At 32.5% G+C, this 11,215-nt stretch overlaps 2 protein-coding genes across 4 annotated transcripts; one reads left to right on the forward strand and one right to left on the reverse strand.

The window, feature by feature from the left end:
• Window positions 1–1,360: 1,360 nt before the first annotated feature.
• On the reverse strand, window positions 1,361–5,509 carry LOC137812580 (protein BASIC PENTACYSTEINE4). 3 transcript variants are annotated; one of them, XM_068614664.1, is made up of 3 exons: window positions 5,382–5,509; window positions 2,709–2,871; window positions 1,361–2,615 (listed from the first exon to the last, which is right to left on the reverse strand). In XM_068614664.1, exons 2-3 carry the CDS (start codon window positions 2,775–2,777, stop codon window positions 1,746–1,748), a joined length of 939 nt encoding a protein of 312 aa, XP_068470765.1. In that variant the 5' UTR covers window positions 2,778–2,871; window positions 5,382–5,509; the 3' UTR covers window positions 1,361–1,745. The 3 variants fall into 3 exon arrangements, with proteins under 3 accessions (XP_068470765.1, XP_068470766.1, XP_068470767.1); XM_068614665.2 differs by having other exon boundaries at window positions 2,709–2,874; window positions 5,382–5,494; XM_068614666.1 differs by having other exon boundaries at window positions 4,887–5,385.
• Window positions 5,510–8,002: 2,493 nt separating this feature from the next.
• Window positions 8,003–9,503, forward strand: LOC137812581 (uncharacterized). The gene has a single exon (XM_068614667.1). The coding sequence runs from the start codon at window positions 8,217–8,219 to the stop codon at window positions 9,144–9,146; it is 930 nt and encodes a 309-aa protein (XP_068470768.1). The 5' UTR covers window positions 8,003–8,216; the 3' UTR covers window positions 9,147–9,503.
• Window positions 9,504–11,215: the final 1,712 nt, after the last annotated feature.

Raw genomic sequence — 11,215 nt, forward strand, 5'->3', positions numbered from 1 at the left:
AGAATTCACAGGATTAAGGAATTAAATTGGAACCAAATAAAGAATTCAATGATATTAAGTGAATGGAATCATGTATATACCATAAGAATGTTTCATAATCGTTAAATGAATGAAATTCAATCCTAACAATTATTCTTACTGTTATTTAATATTTGTGTTAGTATTTTCTATTTTAACAATATTTCCCCTTGTTGAAATCACAATGAATTTCTGTATAAATGGATTTAATTTATTAAAAGTTTCAATTAGGATAACAAAATTATAGTGATATATATACTTGTATTTGTGAAACAGGACAACCTATATTATCAATGCTATTTCAATGACTGGTACAGTTGATACTAGTCTTAAAGAGTTCATCATGATTATTTTTCAATCAAAAGTTGCAGATGTTATTTTTTTTCTTGTTACAGCCTAATTTTATTTTTCAATCCATATTAGTTAGGGTTCCTTAGGTCAACATCAGTAGTGTTTTTCCAGCAGATATCAAATACTGATTTTTTTTTGTTGAACTCAACTCGCCTGGACTTAATTTTAATTTATGTATGTAAAAAAAATGATGTCGTCCAAAAAAATTTATTGAAAAATAATGAAACTATTTTTTAATTGACAGTCACAACATAAAGTTAATAGACAATAAAAAAAAATACTATCCACTATTCGAAAAATAACTCTGACAAATACCAATAAAAACAATTCGTGGAGTAAAAAAACAACATTGAGTTATGTCGATCTAAAAAAAGCTTTTGTTGACATCAACTACTTTTCTTTTACAATTTGATAAAGAGAATAACTTAACCAATATCGACTAATGCTTTATTAAAATAATAACTTTTTGGTAATTCAAATATTTTATTTAAACAATGCATTTAAAAAAAAAGAATTCAGTTTAAAATGAAAACAATTCAAAATTGAAGTATTTTAACTTCCTTAAAATTGTGAAGTTTCTGTTCAGACAATTAGTTAAGGTTTCTAAAAAGACACTGTAATTCCTATTAGGTGCAAGTAATACAGAATTTGTCTTTATTTTCTTATCAGATCATATGAACTAGCCTTCAACTACCTTTTGAATTTAAGAACTTCTAATAAACGTCCTCTCGAAGACAGGTATCATAACTTTATTTTAATCAGTTCAATTCCTAGCTGGGTATAGGAAAAGACTGTTATAGGAAAGCATTTAATCTTTAAGAATACCCTTCCCCATTACAACACAAACAAGACGTTTTGTTTGTGACCATTTCTCGAGAAGGATTGTTGTAGTTCTTTCCCAAAGCTTGAATAGATGCAATTATGAACAATTGAACACAGTGTCTCATGACAGTTTCTCTGCAGACATTTTATCTTTAAGGAAAGTTGAAAATTTACCCATCGAAATTTATAAATGTCGATTGATAAAAAGGATAAAAAAACAAGAGATGGGAAAAGTTTCCTACATACAGTATTCATAGTGGACAGACAAAGCAGAAAACATGCTGGGAACCAAAAGGGTCTACCTCTAGTCACTAAAAAAGTCACATGTACACATGATACTTTACAGGTATCTCATTTATAGCAAGGATAAAAGTTGAGTCTAGCCAAATCAGTAACTAAAAGTAAGTATGGGGTACCTTCTGTTGAAAAATCACACGTGTTCACAAAATTCAAGCATAGCATGCTTATCAAGGCATGATTTCAACTAGAGGTCAGTCATTGCAAGAGGTTCAAAATGAAACCGTACGTACTCGATACAGATGAATGTCAGGAGGCTACTTGATAGTGATGTAGCGATTGGTTCCATGTCTGGCCCAGTACTCCTTAAGATCTAATGGTATAGATAAATCATGGCCTTCTAACACCAACCTGCTGAGAAGTCTTGTAAAAACACTTCCACTCATCTTTCGTCCTCCAATGCGAGCATGGCGCTTGTTTGGAAGCTGTGGTAATGGATGCATAGACAATGTTGTGGTACAACATGATGACTGCCATCCGCCATTCCCCCATTTGTAGCACTGTCGTGGTATGCCAGTACATGTGCAAACTGGAACTGGCATGGTAGTTTCGTCAAATGTAACCAAATTCAGGCCAACATCTTGCCTATGCCATTCAGATCGGATCTTTGTACCTTCAAAAGAAGCCTTCCTATTTAAATCCTCACCCATTTTCTTTACTTTGTAGGGTGGGTTTGATGCCTTAGAACTAATTACCTTGTTCTCCTTTGTTCTCTTTGCTTGAGGAGATTTGACAGCTTCAAAAGGTATAACTGCCAATGGGGAGGCATCCTTTGTTTTGTATGAAGCTTCAGACATGTTAGGCAGATGGTTTGAAGAATGGTGCATTCGTTTTGATCCACATTGGATTCGACTGCCAAATGGGAAGCTGACAGAATTGTTCCGACTCTGAAGGGCTGCAAGGGCATTATCCCGTTCCAAAATGGCATTATCCCTTTGAGCAAGTGCTTCATCCCTCTGCCGAATGGCTGCATCCCGAGCAGCCAAGGCTTCATTCTTTACAGATATTGCAGCCTCCAGTTCAAGCTCCAGAATGGCAGCCTGCCTTTCAGCCATAATGGACCTAATCTTCTTATTCATAACCAGTGCATTTGGCTCTTTCACTTGATGCTGGGAATCAGTATTCCACTGCAAATGCAAAGTTCAATCCAATTAATCAATAAAGTGACCAGTGGTGCAAAGCTAAAAAAGAAAGATCACAAATTTATGTATTCTATTTACCATGGAATGTGCTCCTCTGTAGTATTCCATCTTATGCCTGTCATTTTCATTTTGACGGCCATCCTCCATTTTTCATCTAGAGGATTTTGCAACAGATGTGATAGTTGAAGTCAAGAAGTCATGGGGTTTAATTAATCAACAATCTCCAGCTGAAAGGAAAACCCTGCTAACAATGAGAAAAGCAAAAGTTTAGCATTAGGTCAATAAGTAAAGAAAATAGACATCAACGCTCCCAAACATTGTTCTAATGCAATCTGAAAAGAATTTAGCAAACTTAAATGACTGCTAAACAGTTCTTTATTTGATCTTACACACTACAGACAGAAGTAGATACAAGGAAACCATTTATTGAACAACAACTTAGGTGTTAAATGGAGATAAGTCTCCAACAATGAACTACACTCAACCTTTCCCATTACCATTTTACCAACAATAGATTTATATGAAGGAATTTAAGTAGACAGTGAAAGACTTAATTTCTGTTGCATGTAGATAAAATTCACTTAACCTAAACATGACAATTTTTTACATACCACACACACCAATGTACATTATAAAGCAGATATAATGAGAAGTTTAGAAATAGACATAAATAAAAAAACAGTGACTAACTATATATAAAACTCTTCATTTGAATGTTTGGCATTAAAAAAGGGACCAAGGGAGCTTGAACAAAAATAACTTTGTCAAATCCATACCTGAACACAATCCTTTACTCTATTCTAGCACAAGGAAACAGACCAGGCCCAAAAATTTAAAACTTTCAGACTTTAAAACTTCCAATCCAACAGATTCATGTGTGTTATGCACTTAAAAACGTTACAATATAAACAAGAACATCCATTAAGAAAGTTACTGATAACAATTAAAAGTAGCAAGACTGATATATCAAACATAAAGTACAGGGCATGTTTTAAAAAATTCAACCATATTTCCAATGAGTAGCCAGAAGGAGCAACCCTTATTGCATAAAGGTAGGTGTCCATTTTTTCTTATCACTAAAGTTTCACTGTGCACGACAGACTGAATTTTTTTTAGTTCTTATTGTAGTTTGGGAACATGTTGGACACAGATTGGAAAAATGAGAGTTTGCAGTTTTACAACATTCATTTATGATAACCTTTTTCCGAACTTTACACAGCCTCAAGTTGCATAATGAGGAAGGAAAATATTTATAAGCACTCAGCAAGTATTACTGCTTTAGTATGGGAATGAAGTAAATTTCCACTACAAGGTATAATTAAGAGCAAGACAACTAATAAGTGGCTTGGGAAAAGAAAGCCAAAAGCAAGTAAGTATAGACCTAATTTTTTCACAATCTTAAAATGGGAAAATAGCCATTTTCTCACTACAAATGACAAACAAAAAGGTCATAAAATGGCAAACCTTAAATCAAGGTACAGTTATAATAAAGTCAATGCATGGCCTTGTCCACTAAAGTTGAGTAATATATTCGAAGCACGTTGTTCTCAATTTCTCACAGAATATGCAGGTTAATAATTGATATTATGGGCACCTCAAAAACACCATGTTACATGGGTTATAACGTGACTATTATTCTAGTCTTTGACCAATAAGGTATGATCTCCAACTGTCTAATAAGGATATCACTAAACATTAATCCTTCAAAACTTAACGAGCAAAAGTTGTTTCACAGTCATTGACAAAACCCACCCAATATTTTGTTAACATGAATCATATTGAAAGGAAGTAAACAGAGTCCCAAGAAAAGTTTCAATTCAGCGTGGCCAACCTTAGCTAATTCTCTATTTGAAGTTATCAAAATTATATACAGTTACAGTTACAGGGAGACAGCAAATACTCCATAGATCTGAATTATGAAATACTGTTTGAGGGTCCTATGGCAAAGCAGGGGCTTTTACACGGTCTAATAGCTAATAATCCTTAATTCAAGAGCAAGAGTCTTGGGACAGTGCCCAGAGAGAGAGAGAAGCAAACAATAAATTCCAAAAGCAGAAGAAACCACTTATTCAATCCATAGTTATCTAAGTGAAAATACAGCAGTCCAAGTTACGAAGAACCAAAAAGACAGATGCAATTCATAACTCATTACTAAGATCATAGACACCAAACTGAATATTTAAATGCTAACAAAAAGAAAACAAATGAATGGCATTCACTTCCCCAAAAGTATATAAGTAAAGCACATTAAGTAACCTTTTTGTTGTTTCCTTTTCACACGAATGTGACCAAACGCACTTGTGATCACATCATTGTGCTAAAACCTCAAGTCAATCTCTAAAACCCTCTCCCATTTTACCAGTACTGTTCACAACACTCGATCCACCAACACATTGCAAAAAGAAACAAAACAAAACACACTTTTTCCCAATCTCCCAATTCAGGAACTCGTAAGCAGCTATAAGCAGGCATGCAATGCAAATACAAAATCGAAAGGGGGTGCGGCAGGTATATTAAGCGAAAATCACGAAATTGCAGTGTGAAATGAATCCCTTGGTGAATTTGAGGATGCAATAAAATGGCATTGAAAAGAGTGAAAGGTTTTAGTAAAAGGTTAGAGAGATTACAGAGCTTTAGGTAGTAATTGGGAAGGAAGAGATAGTAAAATGTGGAATGAGAGAGAAAACCTACAAGTAGTGGAAAGGAATTGAAGGGAAATGGAGAGAAATTAGAGAGAGAATAAGAAGATACCTGCAAGGCTGCAACGACACTGTTGTTCGACACTTCTGTGCAGAGAGGGTTGCGTTTCACTCTTCCCTTTCTTCACCTTTCATCTCATGTTTTCCTTTCATCATCAATTCAATTTCATCGCAAAATACAAATTTCATTTTTTCTTTTCTTTTTTCCTTTTAAGTTTTTAATATCTCTTTTTATATTATATTAGTAGAAATAGAGACTCTATGTATATTTTATTTTATTAAATGAAAAAATTAACCTTTATTATTTTATATATTAATTCTAGTTTTAGTATATTATTTATATAAACCTTGTTTAAATGGAATGTGAAAAAGAAAATAACAAAAAGTTATAAAGAAAAATAGAATGAGAAGTATAATAAGATCAATTTCATGGTTATTTCATACGAGAGAAAATACAATAAAAGAATAAAGTAGTTTCATGAATTAAGAGGTGTATTTAGAAGTAAATTCTGTATACTAAAAACAAATAATGATATTAACATATTGTTATAGATGTATAGATAATATTATAGGACCATGATAAAAAAAAAATTGCTTAATATTTTAGTTAAAAGGAGTATTAAACATCTATATTTTATTTTATTTTATTTTTTTATAATTTTGAAATATATATCTGAAAACGAGTTAAACAAAAATTAAACATTTTTCTTACATGAATGTTGAAGTACTCACGCAAATTTCAGTTTTTGTTTTGTTTTTCAAGATATTTTCTTCAAAGAAAAAATTATTCAAAGCACTAAATAGATGTCTCTAAATAAAAAATAATTTTTGCTTTATTAAATTAGAGAGACTAATATATAAACAAGAAAAAAATTCTCACAATCCAGACTTATTTTGATGTAACAACATTCATTATACATATAATAAAAAATAATTTCACTCTATCTACTAAAGATGTAATACTAGCATGAATTTTTTGTTTATATTGTTATTTAATCATTAATTAATATGAACTTTTAGAATAAATTGTCAATTTTCTATTAAGTGAAGTTATTTAACACATTATTTGGATGGCTATTTTTTTTTTTTGGCTAGTTTTGGTTTTTTGGGTAGATATTATCTTGATAAATATTGAATGTGACAAGAAAATACTTTTATGCTGAGATTAGTAGTTGGACAAATCAATTAATAAAGAATTGAATAATGGTAGTAAATGAATTGTACTTTTTTATTTTTTTTTAAAATAGTATCTATTATATTCTATTTTAAATGTTTTGAAAATCAATTGCCTGAAATTATAGTTGTCATATTCATATCTCAATTAGTTATTCTTGGAGATTCACATTTTGAAATAAATTTCTAAAAAAATGGTCGAATAAAAGATAAAAATTATTGTTACACACTCTAAAATAACAAATTAAGAATTAGTCATGTATGAATTATTTAGTTGATACTATATTCATTTTACCAACTAGAAAAAAACAGATTGGGAATGTTGAAAATAATTAGATGAAATTAAAAATGTCATTATAATAATGAGATAGAAAAATCCCTTAAACAAAATTTTAATAAATTTATGTATATTTTATTATAGTCTATTAATTATTCTGTGTTATACACTATTTCTTTATTCATTTTATATGTTTTTATTATTTAATTTATTTTTAGGAATATATTGCCCTTATATTTTATATTTTTATGATTTAATTTATATCGAGTGCATACAGGTTGTTATATTTTATATTTCTAACATTTATTTTATTTCTAATGCATACTAGTCATTTTATTTTATATTTTGAATTTAATTCTATTAGTTTAATTTAAGAAAATTAGATAAGGAGAAGGAATAAATAAATAAATAAAATTCAATAAATTTGAATAAAAGGTACTTACATATGTTTTTTTATTATACTTTTAATTATTAATATATAAGAAATTGTTATACCATAAGAAATAAGAAATGAAATTAGAATCATATTAATGTATGAGTGTATATATTTGAAAATTTGGAATTTGATAACTATGATAGGAAAGACATAATATGGTTAGATTTATAAATGTAATTCCAATGTAGTAGGTAAATATTTAGATAATTTAAAATAATTTTTTATATTATGATATTTGTAGGTTAAATTTGAAATTGTTTATTACTTGTTAAATATCGTTTAGTTTGTACTAATGTATTTAGTATAAGTATTCACCCACTTCCTAAGTAATTTTTTTTTTTTATGTTTATATTGGAACATCAAAGGTATCCATATGTATGATTTAGAGTTTTATAAATTTAGGTTTGACCTTATGTTCCTATTTTTTATTATTATGGTTCGAGTTTATTAAGATTGATACTTTACTTCCAAATATTTTACGTTGAATTAGAGTATTATTCTCAATATAAATTAAAAAAAAACTCCATTCTATCTTAAACATTTACATAAAATAAAATAAAAAACATTGAATTACCCTAGAGAATAAATATATTTGCCATACTATTTGGGTAGAATATTATTATAGTTTTAAAACTTGAATATTATTTATAGTAATTATTAATGAAATAATGCATATAGTTTATAAAATGTCATTTAGATATAGTTTGTAAAATGAGCTTAAAATAAATTATTTAAAAGAATTGATTTGGTGATTTAAAAAAGGAATAAATGGAAGTACCCCTAATTAGTGTGGTAGAAAACGTGGTGGTTCTGTGGAAAATGTTGTGTGCATCATTAGCATGTTCTAGTTAAGACTACTGCAAATCAATATAACATATCCTTACATTGGAACAAGGGTTACAATTAGGAGTTTCTTCAACTTCTGTTATTCTTATTCACTCTTATTTCTCAATTCAAACCCTATCCCTAATTCTGCATTTTCTACACACTTATTAACCGGAATGGCCGAGATTCAGCCGCCGGAGGGGCAAATAAACGGTGCCGGAGGAACCCTAATTCTTCATTCCTTGGAGCCCGCCATCGGATCCAAACGACAGCGGCGCCCGAGCGTCCGATTGGGCGACATCGGTGGCGACCAGCCCTATGATTCCACGCGCCGCAACACAAAGCCTTGGAAACTCGCCTTCGACGGCCATCACCACCACCACCACCACCGCAGCAAAGACAAGGACCCAGGTAAACCCTCCAAGACTCGTCCTTTAACGAACCTGAGCGAGTTTAACGAAACCCTAGAAGTCTCGAACGACCGAGAAGCGGGGAACGTGGACTCTGTTGCAATTGGCAGCTGGAAGGTTAAGGAGTCCAAGAAGAGGGGCTCTGTGGCCACCAAAAGGGTCAGATCGAATTGGGTTTCGCGAATCGAGGACGGTGGTGGGGATAATGGTGGCGGAGAAGGGGAGGGAGAGAAGTATAATAACGGAGACGAAGAAGGCGAGGACGATGATGGGTATCGGGAATTTGAGGTTGAGAATTCGGAGAGCCCTTTGAAGGAGCAAAGCCCTATTCATAGTATGGAGAATCTGGGGGTTGATGGGCATAGGAGGGTTTTTAAGGGTAGGGAAAGGGAACAACAGCATGACGGGGTTGAGCTATCTGCACCGTCTGATACTGATGTTAGGGATTGGAAGTGTGGGGATAGGAATAACGAGAATGGTGGTGGAAGGGTTAGGGGCGGTGAAGATGGGGTTAGGGTTTGGCTTAATGGACTGGGGTTAGGGAGATATGCACCCGTGTTTGAAGTGCATGAGGTGGATGATGAGATTTTGCCCATGTTGACCCTAGAGGATCTGAAAGATATGGGGATTAGTGCTGTTGGGTCCAGGAGAAAAATGTACACGGCCATTCAGAAGCTCGGGAAGGGCTTCTCCTGAGCTGAGATTGTTTTTGGTGATGCCCTGCCTGCTGATGTAGATTCTCAGCCGTAGTGAATTCAGATGCTTGTGTCTGAACTGAACTGAGTTTTAGTATGTTCTTCCATGACTCTTTTTTCTAGGGTTGGAAATGTTAGGACCTCACATGTTGTTTGAGAAACAAACATCCTTCTTGAAATCCAGTGCAAGTATATATAACTCTGCGAATTTTGTTGGAGCTATTCATTGAATTTTTTTTTTGTCTGAAGCAATTCTAGATTTCTAGTTGTTGTATTTCATTGATGACTTGGATCGGTGACGTGAAGGGACAACATATATGGTATAATGCAATTGGAAAGTTTTTTCCATGAAAGAAAAGGGGCATGCTGTTTAATTTTCTCATTTTGTCCATGGAATGCCGACTATGCCATTATATCTTACACAGTACGCTTTCTGAAATGTTGCGTGGGTAATGTAGTCTGTTTTTTAGGACTTACAATGCTTAGAGAATCAATAACTTCTTCCCCCAAAATGTAGCATTTCAGGTGTTATTCTCCAGGTAAATTAATTACAACATTTTAGCACATGTATTTTGTAGATATGATCGTAGTTTGGTATGTTTTTATTTGATTATCGTGGTATTTATTCACATTCATTTATTCAGAATTTAATTGTTGCTTGCAGTAAATTCTATTGGCAACTTCTGTTTTACTAATGTTCAACGTCTAATAACAGGACGCATTCAAGTTTGCAATGATGTAAATTCTGTTTGTGTTGGCCACATCTGTTTCTCTTGCCACGTTCAACAATGTTTTATATTTTAACCAGGATGTTGGAATTAACTGAGCTGGTGTTAGTTACCTTTTTGTCGTTGTTGCATCTAAAACTTATTATCTTGTGTGGATGTCCTATGGTTATGAATACTTGCAATTATATATTTTTACATAGCAGGAGTGACTTTGGAAGAAATGATATAAAGTATTTAATGCTTCAACTGAATTCTTTGTCTTGTATATCCAGTGATGGGGGCACCATCTAAAAGTGGAAAATTTGGTTGTGCGTAGTGGATCATGAGTGAGTATCTTACTATTTGTTGATGCTCCCTGAAATTTGAGTAATTTCTGCTGTGTTTTCTGCTTTATCCATCTCTGGGTTAACATATTTTAAAATTATTTTGACATGGTGGATTAATTTGATAAAAGCTTAATGAAGTTGGAGAAGGAAACTCCATTGAGAGGATGAATGCTTTCAAATAAACTAGCACGTTTGCCTTGTACTTGATTATATTAAGAATAAATTAGCATAGCCTAGACAGAACGACCTTAAGGCACTTATGCGAAGATGTATGGGATCCTGTTGATGGGACCGGAGTATTTTGATTGTTTGTCTTGCTAGGAGATTAACTGATTAATAGAGGTAACAATTTGGAAGTTGAAGAATATGCTTAAGATTGCATTAATGGAGTGCAAACAGCTTACGAAGAGAAGGTAAATTACGCGGTAATAATGGCGATATTCCTAGCAGTAGTGGAGTAGTATCTTTTGTTGAGCATACCACCGTCACTGTTGAAACCACTATATGATACGTTATTTCTATTGTTCACATCAGTGTTTCAAAGCCATCAAATGAAAAAAAGTTTTCAAATCATTATATTTCAATCATGGTAACCATTGGAGACAAGAATCAAAAGTACAGCCTAAGTTAAGGAGTGCAATTCAATTTACATGACCATGGCGTACCAAATTCCAAAAGACAAGACTAAACCAGATTTGTTGTCCTGTAATCTATCTCGGTTGAAGTATGCTTGAATAACTTCATCAAAATGAGCTTATCAATATTACAATGAGTATTTGTATCTCTCAGTGTTACACCTCTGGAGATTAGTAATTCTCATGGAAACAAAGAACACTTTAAAAGAGAGTACAAACAAAATTCGAGAATTTCAATAGTTTAGACTGAACCCACTAGACTATTAGACTGTAGTTTTTGTATTCTCACCCTTATTACTTGAATTGTTTGACTTGTCTTGTTTTCGATTTTCACCTTCAAACTCTTTGTATCCCTTTGTATAATCTTTCAAATCTATCATT

Source organism: Phaseolus vulgaris, chromosome 2 (assembly GCF_051622355.1).
Source record: "Phaseolus vulgaris cultivar YP4 chromosome 2, ASM5162235v1, whole genome shotgun sequence".
Classification (NCBI taxonomy): Eukaryota; Viridiplantae; Streptophyta; class Magnoliopsida; order Fabales; family Fabaceae; genus Phaseolus; species Phaseolus vulgaris.

What these genes read in the sequence shown, in the direction of transcription:
- LOC137812580 (XM_068614664.1), bottom strand. Translation starts at nt 2,777, where the DNA reads ATGGAGGATGGCCGTCAAAATGAAAATGACAGGCATAAGATGGAATAC. An exon ending in ACAGAGGAGCACATTCCATG is followed by an intron (nt 2,616 to 2,708) that starts GTAAATAGAATA and finishes TTGCATTTGCAG; the next exon opens with TGGAATACTGATTCCCAGCA.
- LOC137812581 (XM_068614667.1), top strand. Translation starts at nt 8,217, where the DNA reads ATGGCCGAGATTCAGCCGCCGGAGGGGCAAATAAACGGTGCCGGAGGA.